Here is a 19350-nt window from a genome sequence, read left to right as displayed (position 1 = left end):
ACTGAATTACGGAATGGGGCAAGCTCTTGTAGTCTAAATTTTGACCCATTTTATGCTTATTTTACAAATACTACATTTTATAGGTTTGTGTTTGCTTTTTCTTGTTTTTTTATTTTTTAATTTTTTTAAATTACCCTACCCTTAAAACATAACAAACCCAGACATGATCTCTTAATGGGCTGAATTGTCAACAAAAAATTTGGTTTGCTTTGGGACTGTCTGACTAGCACACTGTGTCTTGTACTGATGAGACTGTTGACTTGAGCAGGAGGTAGAACGCTGTCTTCCAATGGAACAGAACTGTATTGCGCTGCTAATATCTTGTCAGAAAACCAGGCAGGCTGCTTCCAGTTGGTTCCAAAACATTTGCTTTTCATTGTCTCTTGGTTGTTGGCTTTATTGCTTGTGAGGTCAATTAATGTTAACCTTAAAACTGACACCTGGGCCTCAAAGCCTGCTGCCTGATACACATGTTCATCACATTGCAAAAGTCATAGCACGGTTAGAAGAATATATACCGTCACACTTTTAAGAAAAGTGTTTTTAGCTCTGGACAAATTAGGAAAAGTAATTGGCTCTCTCTTGTTCTCAGAGCTTGGCACACTGGTATTCTAACTGGCCATGTCTAAATTTAAATTGTCCTTGTTCATGAAAACCAAATTTTTCATTGTTTTGTTTTTGACCACAGTATTCTGCTGACCTTAAGTTTTCTGACAAGATTAACTCCCCTTTCCCTTTCCTTACCCTTCCCAAAATGTAAAATGTGACTTCAGGCAGGTTTAATTCAGTTCCTTCATGGGCTGTGATAATAAAATGTCTCTGTCTCACTCATTTCAGTTTACAGTTAGAGTTTCATGATGGATGAGCAGCTGTTTGATTTATTGCTGTGTGTGCAGAATATAGAAAGTTTACTGGGTAATCTCATTATTCCTTCCAATAATTAAAGCTTAGAACTGATAGTCGTGGTTTCCATTAATCAGAGGAAGGAATAGAAGTATTGAAATGCCATTATAAATTTAAAAATAGTTATTATCACAGCCTTGCCTTGAAACCCTGGATTAGTACTTCTAGAGAGCTGTTTCCAGTGTATGTTAGTTTGTTGGACATTTGAGACCTCAGGAAATCCCCTTTCTCGTAACGTTCTCCGCTTGGATCTGATCTCAACAGGGTGTCGTAGTCATTCTTCAGCACAGTTCTTAATTGGAGACCAAGAACCCTGGGCCTTTAGAGGTGGTCTAGCAGGAGAGTTCCAGGTATCAATATGAATTCACAACTGAATTGACATTTTTCTTTGTTTTATGAGAAACCTTATGTTGCGCATCAGATGGCTGGAAGGATTGGTCTGCCGAAGGCTTTCTAGTCCCAAATTCAATTTAGTTACATAGCTGGATTTTAAATCAAATTTTCCTCCTCTTTCACAGTAATTTCTGAAGGAGATGCTGTCAATCCCCCCGCGCCTGCGAAGCGCAGCGGCTCTAGGTATACACTTCACATTGTTTCTTTGCAGGTCGCACAGCATTTAAATCTGCGCCCGCAATGCACAATGCGCGCATGCTTGTCTGCCAGTGGAAACTCCATGAGCAAAAGAAGATGGCTTATTATGCAAGTAGACAGTAAAGGGCTTAGAGGGCAGTTTCTTGGTTCCTTAATAAGTACAGTACACTTTAAAAATAAGAAATAAAAAGCTCTGCTGGTGACAGCCTGAACAGGCTGTGAAGGGTTCTTGCTGCTAGATTTGTTCATGGACTTTCCGGTGCTCTACTTTTCTCCCCCCAACAGGTGCTCTGCTGCGCACAGCAAACTGAAGCGCATTGCTTTGGGGATAAAGCGTCTCCTGGACAGATAACCCTCTTCAGACCAAACCTCTCCTCCTCACAGTCTGTTCTGCCATCTTGTAGTAGAAGGATGGTTCATTTAAGATTGGTTTTTAAAACAAATATTTATATCATAATTGGAGTAGTTTTTTGTTTTTATTATAAAATTAAATTTCTATTATTATACCATTAAAGCTGTGTGAGTCAGTTTGGGTAATTTCTATTCTGAAACACCCCTTCCCCAGGAAAGAGGTATTATATTAGTAAAGTGTAGTACACCCCTCTTCTTTAGGTCTGCCTGCAGTAGCCAGTTAATGTTAAGTTGGTAATCTGCAGTGCACACTCATTGAAAGAAATGGATGTATTCTCAAAACTAATCTGTCTCCCCTTTTTTCCCCTTCCTACAGCGTTTGTTGCCAATTGATGGAGCAAATGATCTCTTTTTTCAACCACCCCCACTGACTCCTACCTCCAAAGTTTATACTATCAGACCTTATTTTCCTAAAGATGAGGTAATTTTATGTCTGTCAACTTGGTATATGGTTAAGTGTTCACTCGCAGCTTTCCTTTCAACTAGATGGTTGCAAGAGTTGCGTCTGTGTCTTAAGCTACCACTCATTTAATTGTGTACTTACGGATTAAGGGGCAGACTGGAGCCATCACTGACAGCCTTGGGTTAATCAGCCATCCAGAATCCCAAGAAAGCTAGGTGTGGAAGGCAGAGGCAGGTGGATCTCTGGTTTTGAGGCCTACTTGGTCTACAAAGTGTGTTCCAGGCCATCCAAGGCTACATGGTGTGACCCTATCTTTAAAACAAAAGAAAAGGAAAAACAAAGGACGACTTTATTTTGCTTCATGGTTTCAATTTGTGGCGGCCAGCTTCATCATTGTATGTCATTACATCATGGTGCAATGGCAGAACAACAAAACAAAGCTGCTTACCTAACCATAACCCCCAGAAAGTATAGTCAGTCAGTTAAACTGTACCCTTAGAAGTATGCCCTAAATTTGTCCAACAGGGCCTCGTAGGTCTTCCCCTACCTTCCAGAGGCCTGTCAGTTGAGTAGCAAGCTTTAGATGGATAGCCCTTTGGGGGCGGGGGTGGGAATTCCAGATCAGAATTGTAACTAAACTCCCAGCTCTTAAAATACCAACCTGAGATCGAAGAAGTTAACTAAAACAGCCCTAGAGGTGTAAATTCAGTAAAAATTTCAAGAGGAGCCTAAGGCATTTTACCTCCTTTAGGTTGTTTTTGTTTTGTTTTGTTTTGTTTTGTTTAAGATTTATTTACTTTTTATGTATGTATACAGCAATCTGCCTGTATGCCTGCAGACCAGAAGAGGGCACAAGATCTTATTAGAGCTGGTTGTGAGACACCATGAGGTTGCTGGGAATTGAGTTCACTGCCTCTAGAAGAGCAGCCAGTGCTCTTAACCTCTGACCCATCTCTCCAGCCTCTCTTTTAGAACTTTTAGTAACTTGAGCTGAGTCCTTTAATTCTTCCCTTTAAAAACTCAAAATGAAGGCTGGGTGTGATAGCATGTACTGGGAGGTAGAGGCAGGCAGATCTCTGAATTCAAAGCAGCTAGAGCTACATAGTAAGACCGTTTGTTTGCTTGTTTGTTTTGGTGGGGTTTGGACCGGAGAAATGGCTCGTTAAGCACACATACATACAGAGAATTAGAGATCAGTTCCCAGCATCCAGATGGCAACTCACAATTGCTGGTAACTGCAGTTCCAGGGGATCCAGAGCTGCCTTTTGACCCGTGAGCTCCTGCACATATATACCACAATATATGGTGCATATATTCACTTGTGCAGGCAAATACACATACATACACATTAATAAAATTTTAAACCTTTTTTTAAAAAAATATTTATTATGTATACAATATTCTGTCTGCATATATGCCTGCAGGCCAGAAGAGGGCACCAGACCTCATTACAGATGGTTGTGAGCCACCATGTGGTTGCTGGGATTTGAACTCAGGACCTTTGGAAGAACAGGCAATGCTCTTAACCACTGAGCCATCTCTCCAGCCCTAAAATTTTAAATCTTTATGAAAATTAAATGAGGGTTAGAGATAGGTACATAGTGAGTGCTTATTGCCTACCACATACGATGCCCTGGGTTTAATCCCTAGTGTTTGAGGGAGGCAGAGAAGTATCCATTTAAAAAGTCAAATAACAGGTGTGTTTTGGTGGCTCAAGGTTGTAATCCTAGTGCTCAAGAAGTTGAGGCAGAAAAATTGGTGCAAGTTCAAGGCAAGCTTGAGGCATAGTGAGTTCTAGGACAACCGGAGGCTATGGTGTGAGACCTGACTAAAGAAAGCTCAATGAGCCGGGCAGTGGTGGCGCACGCCTTTAATCCCAGCACTCGGGAGGCAGAGGCAGGCGGATCTCTGGAAGTTCGAGACAAGCCTGGTCTACAAGAGCTAGCTCCAGGACAGGCTCTAAAGCTGCAGAGAAACCCTGTCTTGAAAAACCGAAAGAAAGAAAGAAGAGAAAGCTCAATGAATAAATAAAATGTCTAAGTCACAGTAGAAGTTACAAAACATTGTGTCTTAATTATGTGTTATCCTTGACTGAGTTTCTCTTATGTGTCTTTAATTGTCTGTAGTGAATTACTTACTGACTGTTGACAGCCATTTAAATAAAGAAAGTAGGCAACTCTGTTTAAAGACAATAAAAAGCTTCGAGCAAGTATTGTTACAAAAAGTGAAAGATTAGCAGATCCTGTGGCCCTCTAGTTTCATCCCAGAACTTGAGTCTAAAGCCAGAGGATCTAGTCCAGGCCAGCTTGGGCTGTATAGCAAGACCCTATTTTTTTTTTAAAAAAAAAAGGAAAGATTGAAAGATACTTAAAAAGTTTACTGGCTTTGGATATGGAGCCACAATTTACTTTCAAAACCCATCCAGACTGGAGAGATGGCTCAGTGGTTAAGAGCTCAGCCATCCTCTTTTCAAAGGAGGACCAAAGATCTATTCCCAGCACCCCCTCTCCAGGTAACTCACAGTTGCATGTAACTAGCTCCCTGGGGTTCAGGTGCCCAGAGTGCCTGCTTTTAAATGTGCATACCCTATGCATGGGCAAGTAGACACAGGTTTGGGTTTGGTTTGGTTTGGTTTGGTTTTTTGGACAGGGTTTCTCTGTGTAACTTTGGCGCCTGTCCTGGAACTAGCTCTTATAGACCAGGTTGGTTTTGAACTCACAGAGATCTGCCTGCCTATGCCTCCCAAATGTTGGGATTAAGGTGTGCACCACCACTACCTGGCGTGGACAAGTATACACAGTTTTGAAAATAATAAAAATTAAAGGTTTTTAGCAAGTTTTCAGTCTTTATTAATTGCATTGCTGCTTCTGAGTTGTTTTACAGGTGTGACCTAATAAATAAAATTTTTAGTGCTAGGTATCAAATGTAGTATATGCTAGGTGAGTTGTACCACTGAGCTACATGCCCATCTCAATAATACTTAATAACAAAAGTAATTTTCTAGCCAGGTGGGGGTGGTCAATGCAGGGGCAGGCGGACCTCTTGAGTTTGAGGCCAGCCTAGTCTGCACAGTGAGTTCCAGTATAGCCAGGACAACACAGAGAAACCCTGCTTTGCAAAAAACCAAAACAAAAGGTGATCCTCCTATCCCCAGGTGATGATTCTGATAAGCCAGACCATATATATTCCCCCCCCCCCCCCAAGACTTGTAATCCTTTTTCTCAGACAATTGGTTTATTATCCATAGTTGTCTCAAACTCAATATGTTGCCCATTAATCAACCTGGCTTTTAACCTGCAATCCTCCTGCGCCTGCTTCATCTGTGTACCACCACACATGGCTGTTTTATATTCATTCTTTTGACATTTGTCTTGGTGTGTTGTCTAACTAGATTATGTTTTCAGGCTTCCGTGTACAAGATTTGCAGAGAAATGTATGATGATGGAGTGGGCTTACCTTTTCAGAGTCAGCCGGACCTCATTGGAGACAAGTATGTGATGTTTTGGGGTTTGGGAAATAGATGTTTGATACAGCAGGTTAAGGGTAGGTGTGGCTGACATGCTATTTTTAAGTCCCAGTTTAGTCTTAGTTAAATCTGAAAAATGAATGTAAGTGAATGTACATGTCTATCTTCAGCTTCTTTTATCGAAAAGGTAGTTTTCATAAGTACATTGGACCTGCTGGGCGGTGGTGGCACACGCCTTTCATCCCAGCACTTGTGAGGCAGAGGCGGGTGAGTCTCAGAGTTCGAGACCGGCCTGGTCTACAGAGTCAGTTTCAGGACGGCCAGGGCTACACAGGGAAAACCTGTCTGAATAAAAAAAAAAAAAACCAAAAACTATGGACCTTGAATCACTGAATTGTGAAGTTTTTGTTAATACTTTACAAGCTTACTCTGACTTTGTTTCCTCCAATCAGGTTAGTAGGAGGGCTGCTTTCCCTCAGCCTGGATTACTGTTTCGTCCTAGAAGATGAAGATGGCATTTGTGGCTATGCCTTAGGCACTGTAGATGTGACCCCCTTCATTAAGAAATGCAAAATATCTTGGATTCCCTTCATGCAGGAGAAGTACACCAAGCCAAATGGTGACAAAGAGCTCTCAGAGGCTGAGGTAATACAATGGTTTTATATTATGATAATTTTTAGAAATTAAAACGTAAAAGTTGCCAGGTATGGTGGCACACATCTCTCAGCACTAAGGAAGCAGAGACAGGTTTGAGGCCAGCCTGGTCAACATAATGAGTTCCACACCAGTGAGAAATTACAACTTAAACAGTTAAAAGTGTACAGTACTGGGCTGGAGAGATGGCTCAGAGGTTAAGAGCACTGACTGCTCTTCCAGAGGTCCTGAGTTCAATTCCCAGCAACCACATGGTGGCTCACAACCATCTATAATGAGATCTGGTGCCCTCTTCTGGCATACAAACATACATGGAAGGAATGTTGTATACATAATAAATAAATCTTTAAAAAAAAGTGTACAGTGTTTTGTTTTGTTTTTTTTTTTTTCTAAAGAGGAAAACTCAGGTGTACCAGGCTGGCCTCTACCATCTGTGTACTGAGACTAAAAGTGTGTGCCACCACAGCCAGCTTGCAGTGCTTTCTTAACTAACTTTATTTACTTTTTTTTTTTTAAATTCTGATTAGGATTAAATTTATGGCCTTTGGTGAGCTAACATGCTTTATTTAGTGTGATGTTATAACCTTGGTACTTGTTTAAATTTCTGTTTTGTCTTTTGCTTTTTTGAGACATACTTTTTTTATTGATTTTTATTGAGCTCTACATTTTTCTCTGCTCCCCTCCCTGCCTCTCTCCTTTCAACCCACCCCCAAAGTCCCTGTGCTCCCAGTTTATTCAGGAGATCTTGTCTTCTATTTTCTACTTCTCATGTAGATTAGCTCTATGTATGTCTCTCTTAGGGTCCTCATTGTTGTCTAGGTTCTCTGGCATTGTGGTTTGTAGGCCGGCTTTCTTTGCTTTATGTTTAAAAACCCATGCGATAATTGTCTTTTTGTGTCTGGGTTACCTCACTCAAAATAATGTTTTCTAGCTCCATCCATTTTCCTGCAAAATTCAAGCTGTCGTTATTTTTTTCTGCTGTGTAGTACTCCATTGTATAAATCTACCACATTTTCCTTATCCATTCTTCCGTTGAGAGGTATTTAGGTTGTTTGCAGGTTCTGGCTATGACAAAGCTGCTATGAACATAGTTGAGCACATGTCCTTGTGGCACGATTAAGCATCCTTTGGATATAAACCCAAAAGTGGTATCACTGGGTCTTGAGGAATGTTGTTTCCTAATTTTCTGAGAAATTGCCACACTGACATACAAAGGGGCTGTACCAGCTTGCATTCCCACCAGCACAGCAGTGTTCCCTTTTCCGCACAACCTCTCCAGCATAAGTTGTCATCAGTGTTTTTGATCTTGGCCATTCTTACAGGTGTAAAATGGAATCTCAGAGTTGTTTTGATATGCATTTCTCTGATGATTAAGGATGTTGAACATTTCCTTAAGTGTATTTCAGCCATTTTAGATTCCTCTTTTGAGAGTTCTCTGTTTAGGTCTGTACTCCATTTTTTTAAATTGGATTATGTGTTCTTTTGGTATCCAATTTCTTGAGTTCTTTGTATGTTTTGGAGATCGGACTTCTGTCTGAAAGTGGGGTTAGTGAAAATCTTTTCCTATTCTGTAGGCTGTCGTTTTGTCTTGTTGACAGTGTCCTTTGCTTTACAGAAGCTATTCAGATTCAAGAGGTCCCATTTATTAATTGTTTCTCTCAGTGTCTGTGCTGCTGGGCTTCTATTTAGGAAGTGGTTCCCTGTGCCAATGCGTTCAAGTTCAAGTGTACTTCCCATTTTCTCTTCTATAAGGTGGCTGGCTTTATGTTGAGGTCTTTGATCCATTTGGACTTGAGTTTTGTGCATGGTGATAGATATGGGTCTATTTTCATTCTTCTACATGTTGATATCCAGTTATGCCAGCACCATTTGTTAAATATGCTTTCTTTATTCCCTTTGATGTTTTTTGCTTCTTTGTCAAAAATCAGGTGTTGGAAGGTGTGTGTATTAATATCCAGGTCTTCAGTTTGATTCCATTGGTTCTTCTGTCTGTTTTTATGCCAACACCAGACTGTTTTCAGTACTGTAGCTCTGTAGTAGAGTTTGAAGTCAGGGATTGTGATGCCTCCAGAAGTTCTTTTATTGTCAAGGATTGTTTTGGCTATTTTTTTGCTTTTCCATATGAAGTTGAGTACCGTTCTTTCAAGGTCTATGAAGAATTTTGCTGGCCATCGCATTGATTTTGGTAAGATTGCCATTTTTACTATGTTAATTCTGCCTACCCAAGAGCATGGAATATCCACTTTCTGGTGCCTTCTTCAATTTCTTTCTTCAAATATTTAAAGTTCTTGTCATACAGGTCTTCCACTTGTTTGGTTAGAGTTACTCTGCAATATTTTATGCTATTTGTGGCTATTGTGAAGGGTGATGTTTCTCTGATTTCTTTTTCAGTCCCTTTATCATCTGTGTATAGGAGGGCTACTGATTCTTTTTTTTTTTTCTTTTTCTTTTTTTTTTTTTTTTGAGTTAATCTTGTATCCTGCTATATTACTGAAAGTCTTTATGAGTTGTAGAAGTTCCTTGGTAGAATTTTTGGGGTGAGACATTGTTTCTTTGTGTAACATCCTTGGTTGTTCTGGAAATTGCTTTGTTAGATCAGGCTGGCATCAGACTCCCAGAGTTCCACCTGCCTCTGCCTCCCAAGTGCTAGGAGACAGGGTCTCACGTAATCAAGGCTGTCCTCGAATTCAAAGCTGGCCTTGGACTCCTGTTCCTCCTTCCGCCTCCCAAATGTTAAAGTTATAGGTAAGACCCACCACTTGGTAGCTGCTTGTCTTTTTTAACTGTCTTAATTCAGTTTACTTTTCCTCTGTAACAATCCTGTGTGGTGGCCACAACTGCAGCCTGAGTCTCTCGAGTGGAGAATTTAGTATGCGTTTTCACAGGATGGTTGGGCATTTCATGATAGGGAGACTTGGTGAACACAGTCTCTTTCTGGAGGTTGGGGGCATCAGACAGCAATAAGCCTAGACAAAGTTGCCCTGGGTAGCAGTACAGCCTCTGGTTGGTGTGTAGTCATCGTCAGTAGTGGCTGTTGGCAGCAGCTTCTAGAGCGTAGGAGCAGTGATAATGCCAGTACCTGTGGGGCCACAGAACGCTGTCACCTTGCACGGCACAATCTGGGACAGTCTTGTGCCTCCTGTAGCCTCTCTACACAAGGACAGTAGAAAGCTTGACAAGGTAACGGCCCCTTGGATAGCAATAGCTACCTCCTGGAGTGCTCATCATCAGACCAACAGGACTGGAGTGAGTCCCCATTAGTGACACAAGCCCTAAGCCTGGTCTGCTTGGCCCAGATCTGCTTTTACACTGGCAGAAACAAGCAAAGAACAAACAAACAAAACAAAAAATAACGAACTAAAACTTCATCCTTAAAGGGATGCTCCCAGGAAAAAGTAATCTCAAATTCCTTGATGGGCCAAGCAAACAGGTTAATTTCCTCTAGGTATGAGCTACAAGACCTTGATCAGGCAGCCCGGTTTGGTGATGGGAATCCCTTTTGCTTCAGTGATGCACCTGCAGTGAGACCTCGGCTCTGTCACTGTCCTGCATCTGCAGTCCCTTTTTGTAGATGGAAGTTTCTGTCTCACCCAGTCCTACAACCATACAGTGCTAAATAAACACACAGAGGCTTAATTACAGCCTGTTTGGCTTGGAAGTTAGGTTTATTACTAACTAGCTCTTATACTTATTAACCCATAATTCTTAGTTTAGCCATGTGGCTTAGTATCTTTTCTCAGTTGCTTCCTCTGCAGCTAGCTGGTGACTGCATTTCTGCCTTTCTCCTTCCCAGAATTCTCTTAGTATGGTCAGCCTCCGTATATCTCCTGCCTGGCTACTGGCCAATCAGCATTTTATTAAAACAATACGAATGATAAATCTTTATAGTGTACAAGAGCGCTATCTCACAGCACCTTGTTTCTCAGCATAGTTAAATAAGACACGTGTCTTGACGGGAAACCATGATTCTTTTATTCTGTTGTAAGTATATTCACGTGTGTGTGTGGTGTGTGTGTGTGTGTGTGTGTGTGTGTGAGAGAGAGAGAGAGAGAGAGAGAGAGAGAGAGAGAGAGAGAGAGAGAGACCAGGTTGGCCTTGAACTCATCAAGATCCACCCACTTCTACCTCTCACTTCTACCTCTCAAGTGCTGGGGTTAAAGATGGGCACCACCACTGCCTGGCAGATGTTTAAAGTCTCTGTGTTGCTGAGAATTGAGTCTCCAGCTTCACACATGCTAAACCAGTGTTTGTCACTGTCTTATGTCTGGTTGCCTTGGTCTCTTGAAACAGAATCTCCTATATATAGCCCAGCACTCCTAGAACTTACTGTTGTAGACCAGACTAACTTTAAATTTACAGGACTCTGGTACTGAGGCATGAACAACCATGACTGGTCTAAGTTTTTAAAGATTTGTTTATTTATTTTTGGTTTTTCGAGACAACATCTCTCTGAAGCTTTGGAGCCTGTCCTGGAACTTGCTCTGTAGACCAGGCTGGCCAGTCTTATCTGTTCTCACCTCCTAAGTGCTGGGATTAAAGGCCTGCCTGTGCCACCACCACTTGGCTTTTTTTTTTCTTTTTAAAGATTTTATTGTTTTGTAAACCGTGTTCTGCCTGTATGACAGAAGAGGGCGCCAGATCTCATCATTGATGGTTGTGAGCCACCATGTGATTGCTGGGAATTGAACGTAAGATCTTGGGAGGTCTTAACCTCCAGCTCCAAAGATTTATTTTTGTATGTGTCTGTATGAGTGTGTGTGTGTGTGTGTGTACACCTGTGTACCTGTGTATGCGTATGGAAGCCAAAACTCAGAATTAAGTGCGTCCTCTATTACTGCTTCTATCTTTGAGGCATGTTGAACCTAGAGTTCACATTTTCTCAGATAGGCCAGAAAACAACAAGCCTCAACAGCCCTACTCCAGCCTCAGACTGGAGTTATAGGCTTGTGCCTGGCATTTTACATGGGTGCTGAGATCCTGAAATCCAGCCTTCAGAACTGTGCAGCAAGTATTTTTAACTCCCAATCTATCAAGCCCCTTAGACGATAGTTGGTCACTCAGTCTTGGGGTGTATGTTGGCGGGGGGAGAGATTTTTGGAGATGAGGTCTGGAACTCACTGTAGACCAGGCTGGCCTTGAACTCACAAAGATCTGCCTGCCTCTACCTCTTAAGTAGCGGGATTAAATATACTATACCATACTTGGCTATAGATACACCTTTTAGAATTATAAGCTCATTTCTTCTTATTCTGTGCTAGAAAAATTAATACTGCTTTTTTTTTCCTGAGTTCTGGGACTCACTGAGTTCTGGGACTCCTGAGTTCTGAGATAAAAGTAACGTGAAAGTCAAAAGGATTCTATTTTTTTTTTTTTGCAGAAAATAATGTTAAGTTTCCATGAAGAGCAGGAGGTGTTGCCAGAAACTTTCCTTGCTAACTTCCCTTCTCTGATAAAGATGGATATTCACAAAAAAGTCACTGACCCAAGTGTTGCTAAAAGCATGATGGCTTGCCTCCTGTCTTCACTGAAGGCTAATGGTGAGTACAAGTTGTGGGGTTGTATTATTTGAGTGAGACTTTTTTTATTATTAATTTTACTTATTTTGTGGGTATGCTAACAGAAGCCAGAGGAAAACTTGTAGGAATTGATTCTCTCCTTTTACGTGTGGTCCTAGGGATAAACTTAGGCTGGCGGGCGTGGTAGCTGGTCTCTCTGCTCACTGAACCATCTTACCAGTCCTATAGTTTTTAAAGTATTTAATTTAGTTTTGCCCCTTTTGTCTCAGCCTGTTCTAGAGCCCTGTGCACAGTCTTCTGTTTCAGCTTCCTGGGTGCTGAGATTACTCATAATAAAAGAAAACTGGGTCTGGTTACTCTGACAGTCCCAGCACTGAAGAAGCTAAGGTACTAGGATTGCTACAAATTCCAGGCCAGCCTGGACTGCATAGTGAAACCATCTCCAAAAAAGGAGGGGCCCGGGAAGGGTGACAGTGACACAAGGTAGGTGGGAGAGGGCCCATTGCGTGAAGGCCCCTGCTGCTCACAGACCCCAACTTGATACCCTGACTCTGGACCCTGGGACTCACATAAGGTGGAAGGAGAGAACTGGCACATCACAGAGTTGTTTCCTGATTTCCATATCCATGCCATGGTCTTTTTAAAAAGCCTGCTAACCTGAGTTCAGTCTCTAGAATCCTTGTAAAAGTAGTAGAACCAGCTCCACAAAGCTGTCCTCTGGCCTCCTCATGTCCGCTGTGGCACATACACAGAGTAATTTTGTTTTTCAGTTATATTACCCCCCCCCCTTTGTGTTTATGTGTGTTTTGGGGGTGGTGTGTGTGGTCTTACATTGTCCAGCTTGCCCTCAATTCTTGGCTTAAGCGCCTTCCTGCCTTGTCCTCTAAAGTGACTGGTCTGCACCTGCTCTGTCTGGCTGGCTTCTTGTTCTGAGTTATTGCTGGTGTATAAGTTAAGTAGTATTCATTGACTGTTGGAGAACACTTTGTCGTTTTATAGCATGAATACTAATCTTGAGCCTCAATGAGAAATGACACGTTTTTAAGTGGCCTTTTCAAATTTAAAATGAAACCTGCCTGAACTCATATGGTAGCCTAGGTAGTCCTTGAACTTGTGATCCTCCTGCCTCACCCTCACAGCTGCTGATAATAAACCATCCACCTTGTAAACCACTCATGGAGGTACACACCTTTAATCCCAGCACTCAGGAGGCGGAAGCAGGTGGATCTCTGAGTTTGAGGCTATCCTGATCTACATAGTTGAGTTCTAGGCTAGCCATGGCTGCATAGTGAGACAGACCCTGTAGAAAGGAAAATAAAAAGAACTCAACTTTTTCATTGTTGCATTTATATATTATTTGAACTAGTTGCATCCACTTTGCAGAATTATTTACCTTTAGAAGGTAATTCTCAGTGTGTACTTAAGACAAACTATCACAGACATTAAATATGTCTGAAGAATATGTATGAGCCTGCTGAGGAAAGGCAATTGCTGCCAAACCTAATGACCTGCATTCAGTCTCTGGGACCCCATAAGGTGGAGAGAGCCCACTCATGCAAATTGTCTTCTGACTTCCTTCCACATGTAATCCCTGCCCCTAAACATAGACCCAGAGGATAAATAATTTTTTAAAACAATGTTCATATTCTGTTTATATTGGCTTGTTAGCAATGTGACAGGTTAGTGTAGGTTCTGCCTCATTTCTTCAAAGGTGTTGGATGCTTTGAACAGAACTTACCTTTACTTTCAATACCCATTTCTCTCAAAGAATTTTACTCATTCACTGTTGACTAAAGTCTGTTGTGGTGCCACACGCTTGCTTTTAATACCAGCACAGGGGGGTAGATCTCTTGAATTCAGAATGAGTCTGTTCTAATGGTGACTTCTAGGCCAGCCAGGGCTACACAATGAGACCCTATCTCAAAAACAAAAGAATTTAAGCTGGAAAAAATGGTGGGCACACATCTTAAATCCCAATACTTGGGAGGCAGAGGCAATTGGATCTCTGTAGAGTTCAGAAATTTAGGTATAAAGCTGTTATCTGTCTTAAACATTATTATTCATGCTTGTATCATATACTTACATTTAAAATATTTTGTTTAATTTTTAGGATCTCGGGGGGCTTTCTGTGAAGTAAGACCAGATGATAAAAGGATTCTGGAATTCTACAGCAAGTTAGGCTGTTTTGAAATTGCAAAGATGGAAGGATTTCCAAAGGATGTGGTTATACTTGGTCGGAGCCTGTGACATTTATTGGCACTGTGAACTGTCCAAAGTCTCTTAGCCCCACCTTGTGGTTGGTGTTGAGGTCTTCACACAGTTCAGTCTCTGGAGCGGATTGGGAAACGCGATGACTAGAGCTCACCATCACCTTCTCAGCCTGCCCGCTGGCCGGAAGAAGATAGTACTGCTGCATGTCCTGTGTGAACAGATGCGGGTGCCCTCCTGTGGGTCTCGGGTCAGGGTGCAGGACCTCTTGTGGGCTTCTATAGGGAGAGGTTCTTAAATAAATGTAATCAGCACTATTTTCTGCATCCAGTGTGGTTGCATTTCTCACCTAAGAGTAATGAAAATCACTATTCTCCTTGGTGTGCTGAATGAAATGTCTCTGTTCTTTGGAGACATGGCAGGAATGAGAAGGATTTAGTGGGTTCCAATTGGGCAATTTTTCTGCTTTTTGTAAAGCTCTGGCTGTAATGTTGGTTCAGGCAGTTGTGCTTTGTAGGGACAAATGTGCATTTGTTTGTGGCAAAGGCCAAATTGACGAACTTGTAAATTTCTTTGTATATAGACTAGCTGTAACCTGACTTTTCTTTTTGTTTACTGTTTTTATATATTTTTTCCTTTGAAGATGAGAGGTGTTGGTTTAGAATGGCACTTTGGATAATGTAAACCATGGATGGTAGATTTCCTTTGCATTTGTTTTTAAAGTGCCTCCCACAGAGGGATAGGCCATGACTATTTGGAGTATGAGTGTCTAACTTCATAGAACTCAAATCTATTGGGAAGTGCAGTTATTTCTGGAAATGAACCTTCCTAGCAGATGCGCATGTCAAATATTCTGACATTGTTGTCAAGTAAGGGTAAATAAAGGGACTGACTAGTGTGGTCTCTGCCCTTAGAGCAGCTGCCACTCTTCTCAAGACCTGTTAACTACTGGTTTAATTGAATCAGTCTTTAATTCTCGCATGTTTGTATCTAATTTTAAAAAGAAAGAATAAGTATATGTTAACCATAAGTATACTCTTTCTTTTTAATCAGAGGTTCTGAAAACTTTCATGTATTTTAATTTAGATTTGGTGAACTTAAGGGTTTTGAGCATGAAGCTGGCAGTCTCTTGAGGGTTTTTTGTTTGTTTGTTTGTTTTATAATCATGACTAGCTAGTAACTTCTCCATAGATTTCAACAGTATTTTGTTATCTTCCCTCTAGTATTTCATCAGCTTTTGAGCTCTGAGCTGAGAGGGGAGAGAGAAAAAAGGAAACATTTTCTTTTACAGAACTGCAGTATGAGCTTTTGAGCTAGTCTTCAGTTAGCACTGTGGCTAGTGTTTCTAGTGACTCCAGGTGCAGCCTCCTGGGGTAAAAACCTATGATAGGATGTGTGGAAAAACTGAAATCAAGTTTGGTTTTGAAGGCTAAGATAAAGGGCAAAATTGTTACTAGATAGTAAGACAGTTTAGTGCTCCTCACCTTTCTCTGAATACACCCCATTCCCTAGAAGATTTCAGAGTCAATTTCATATGGAATCAGGAATTTTAAACAAGTTGCTTTTTGTTTTATGTTGGTTTTCGGTAATCACTTTGGATGATCTGAACATAGCTGAGACGTGTCCAGGTCCATACTATCATTGCTCTAGGGTAAAGTGCTGTGCCAGCTTCATGGTTATTAAGGTTGGAATACCATTTCGTTGATTGTTCAGATCACAGCTCAATTTCTGTAGAAAACAGACTGTAAAACTATCTGAAGACCATGCAAGGGGCAAAATAAAACTTGAAGTGGATTCGTGTGATGGTGTGCTGCCTGTTCTCTGCCTCCCGTCTTTTTCTGTCCTCTCTCCATGCCTCAGTAGAGGCAGGTATTCCTCCTCCAAAGCTTTTTCAATTTAGACTGGACTTTGAAGACAGTGCTCCCATCCTGCCTTCACCAGCAAAGAACTAACTTCCAGTTTTTCTCAGAAAATCACGTTCATTTTTAAGTAAGTTGCCTTCTTTTACTAAGTTAAAACCTTTGAAGTAGAGGGGTTTCTTCTGAGTTTGTCTAAAGATTAGGGAGTGCATGGGTTGGTCGCCTTGAACGGTGGGGTACTGGTGTGGGGGGTGGGTAGCCTTTTATAGGAGTGGAGAATCCAAAGCAGGATGTGCCTAGGCTAATGGGAAGTGTAGCTTTAATTGGAGCAGCAGTTGACTCCCACATCTGGGCGTGGCTCCTTTACGGTCTAGCTTCCATCAGGATCAGGAAGCTTATCTAAGGGGTAGCTAATATGGCAAAGATGTGGGTGAGAATTCCTGAGGAAAATAAAAATGGCTGCTCTGCACCCTAACTTTTCTGGAAGAGGAAGTACACTACCACCTCTACATAACCCCACGTTGGAAGAAAGGGTCTTGATGAATGCGATGAGCTAGAGAAAATCAGAGTCCTGAGGGCCGTGGGAATGAGTGGACGCTGACATTAAGCCCTCATTCCGTGCCTCGCCCCTGCGGCGGTTCACGTGCCTCGCGCCTCGCTGTACGCGGCTCCTTTAATGGGCGGGGCCGGAACTGGCTGTGGTGTCGCGTTCGGTGCGTGGGGGGGCGGGGTTTCTCCTGGCCGTTTCAGCATGGCCGCCGGCACTGCAGCTGCTTTGGCGTTCTTCAGTCAAGAGAGCCGAGCCCGAGCTGGGGGTATGGGAGGCCTGAGAGTCCCGGCTCCAGTCACGATGGACAGTTTCTTCTTCGGTATTGAAGACAGGAGTGGCAGAGGGTGGTACGGGGCGAGTGAGACGTTGGGCTGAGGATGGCGGTTGGGCGACGTGGGTGTGGGCCGAGGGTTCGTCGCTTTCCCTAACCCTAACGGTTACTCCGCGGCCTGTACGGCCCAAGAAGAACGCCCGCCCGCCCGCCCGCCCGCCCAGGTGTTTTAAGAGATTTAGGCGAATAAATGGCCGGTCAGCCCGCGGCGGCACATGGTTAGTGAAACGCTCTCGAGCGCTGTCGCCTCCACGCGCGGACCTCTCAGGCAAACGAAAGCACTGGCTCTTGCAGGCTGTGAGCTCTCCGGCCACACCCGCTCCTTCACTTTCAAGGTTGAGGAAGAGGATGATACCGAACATGTGCTGGCATTGAACATGGTAAGGGACTGGAGAGTGGCTGGAGATGCAGGGAGCATCTACGCACACCCCCCCCCCGTCACCCCCGGATTGGGAGTCACTTACGGGAGTCTCTTCACCGGGTACCCCCAAAACTGGGCAGGTCTGAGGGTAAGATGTCTTCCCTTTGGGGGTGTCAGCCCTCTCTGAGGTTCTGTGTACCCTTTCAGCTGTGCCTTACCGAGGGGGCCAAGGACGAGTGTAATGTGGTGGAAGTTGTGGCCCGGGATCACGACAACCAGGAGATTGCTGTTCCTGTGGCCAATCTCAGGTTATCTTGCCAGCCCATGGTGAGTTGTGCCATGTATTCATTTTAGTACGATGGGAATTGAGAACCTCGGTATCAGCCTCAAAATGGGTGGGCCAGAGTGGTTCAGGTCTTCCTTCTCGTCTTCCAGCTCAGTCTGGATGATTTCCAGCTCCAGCCACCTGTAACCTTCCGCCTGAAGTCGGGTTCTGGGCCCGTGCGCGTCACTGGTCGGCATCGGATTGGTGAGAAGAGTGGGCCGTCCCGTTAGGCCCTCCCTCCCTCTCCCCCTCCTACTTCATCCTAGTGCATCTGTATCCCAGGTTGTGCATCCCTTATTGTGTGGCTTTCACCGCCCCACTCAAGCCTATGAACTGCCTGTAACCTGTCCCGTGGATGGTGCCACCGCTCCATCCATGTGGGTGGGCCTTTTTTTCCTTCAGTCTAGTATCTGAAGTTCTCCACACCTAGACCTGCGAGCTCTGGAGGAAGGGGTTCCCTGTCAGCCTCGCACTACAGGGTATTGAATAAGTGGTGTGGTGTTAAGGACGGCTGGCTCTAATCTGTCTGGACTATGTGTGTCTCCTGCAGTGTGTATAAACAATGATTTTTCTGAAGAAGAGGACAGTGAGGAGGAGGAAATTAAGCTGTGTGGCATCCTTCCTGCCAAAAAGCGCGGGGTCAGGTCCTAGCCCCCTGTTGGTGAGTAGGAAGGGTGAGGGGACCCCTACAGGATCTAAGCAGTACAGGGGAGCAGATGAGGGCTCAGATACTGACTGCTTACTTGCTTTTCTCAGGTTAGGGAGCTGCAGGCGTCATGCACCATATGTTCCTGGACAAGTTTCAAGAATTGTAAATGTTTTTCTCTTTGAAGAGGAGCGTTTGGGAAGGGGTATGTGGAAGGCTTGGACCGGTGCTATGGGCGTTCTCCATAGGGCCCTGTGTTTGCTCCTACAGGTTGCCTGAAGCTTCCTTTTGCTCTTGGGGTGGGATACCTTTGAACATCTCTCCTGACCTCTCCCCTCCACCTGCCCAGATTGAATGTTTTCTGAACCCCCTGGTTCAATTCCCAGCACTGTAAAAAAAAAAAAAAATGAAGTTCAGCACATTTTTAACACTTTTTACATTTTTAGATAAAGATCTAAATAAAGTGGTGTTTGGTTTTTTGCAATTCTTGTGTGGCTTTTTCCAGCACTGAGATTTCCCTAGGGACCACCAGATGGCACTGTGGCAGTACAAAGGGTGGTCGTAGATGTCTAGTCCTGGTGAGAAAATGTGGCATCCTTTTCCCCAGGGTCTTGGACCAAAAGCGGGCCTAAGTTCCTTCTGCCTTGTTGCAGAGGGACCTCCCATTCCAGCCTATTCCGTGTTCCTGCAGGTGGGGGAGGGCCATCGCAGGAGGTTATCAGCCTCCAAACAAGGGGTCTGGGCCTCTGTCAGCACTCAAGCTGATGGGCAGAGAGGGACAGATAAGTGGGCTTAAGAAACCTGAGGAATGTGCATGTCTAGCCCCATGAGGGGCTCAGCCCAGGGAGAGGGCCTGTGGGGTGGGGTGGGGACCCGTCTTTGCTCTTCTGTGAGGGGTGGGCTGGGGACCTTCTTTGCTCTTCTGGTCTCTGAGGCATGTTGAGTAGAGCAGGGCCCTTAGAAACCTGATTCCCAGGGCCAGATGGAGGGAACTGGCCAGATTGGGTGACAGGGGAAACCAGAATCCGGGTGGCCTGGCATATGGGGGCAGAAAGGAGCCCATGGGAATCAGCCTCCTCGACTGAGGGGTTATTGCCCCCCAGCACTCTGCCATGCTGTCTCCTCC

At 43.5% G+C, this 19350-nt stretch overlaps 2 protein-coding genes across 2 annotated transcripts in view; both read left to right on the top strand.

The window, feature by feature from the left end:
- Oga (O-GlcNAcase) overlaps positions 1-15946 on the top strand; it is a 39663-nt gene extending 23717 nt beyond the window's left edge. The window contains exons 11-16 of the mRNA XM_038325270.2: positions 1168-1253; positions 2222-2326; positions 5713-5798; positions 6227-6419; positions 11806-11965; positions 14055-15946. Coding sequence (XP_038181198.1) covers positions 1168-1253; positions 2222-2326; positions 5713-5798; positions 6227-6419; positions 11806-11965; positions 14055-14191 — 767 coding nt within the window. The 3' untranslated portion in view covers positions 14192-15946. The remainder of the gene's footprint in view (positions 1-1167; positions 1254-2221; positions 2327-5712; positions 5799-6226; positions 6420-11805; positions 11966-14054) is intronic.
- Positions 15947-16751: 805 nt separating this feature from the next.
- Npm3 (nucleophosmin/nucleoplasmin 3) lies at positions 16752-18708 on the top strand. The gene is made up of 6 exons (XM_038309546.1): positions 16752-16880; positions 17187-17272; positions 17461-17580; positions 17689-17782; positions 18129-18239; positions 18335-18708. Exons 1-5 carry the CDS (start codon positions 16763-16765, stop codon positions 18227-18229), a joined length of 519 nt encoding a protein of 172 aa, XP_038165474.1. The 5' UTR covers positions 16752-16762; the 3' UTR covers positions 18230-18239; positions 18335-18708.
- The last annotated feature ends 642 nt before the right edge of the window (positions 18709-19350 follow it).

This window comes from Arvicola amphibius, chromosome 1, assembly GCF_903992535.2.
Source record: "Arvicola amphibius chromosome 1, mArvAmp1.2, whole genome shotgun sequence".
Classification (NCBI taxonomy): domain Eukaryota; kingdom Metazoa; phylum Chordata; class Mammalia; order Rodentia; family Cricetidae; genus Arvicola; species Arvicola amphibius.
The sequence above is the reverse complement of the archived record's forward strand: the minus strand, read 5'-3'. Positions and strand labels throughout refer to the sequence as shown.

Excerpts from the sequence above, each read along its gene's own strand:
- Npm3 (XM_038309546.1), top strand. The coding sequence starts at position 16,763 with ATGGCCGCCGGCACTGCAGCTGCTTTGGCGTTCTTCAGTCAAGAGAGC. Across the intron at positions 16,881-17,186 it reads GATGGACAGTTTCTTCTTCG|GCTGTGAGCTCTCCGGCCAC; the intron begins GTATTGAAGACA and ends TGGCTCTTGCAG. Across the intron at positions 17,581-17,688 it reads GGTTATCTTGCCAGCCCATG|CTCAGTCTGGATGATTTCCA; the intron begins GTGAGTTGTGCC and ends CTCGTCTTCCAG.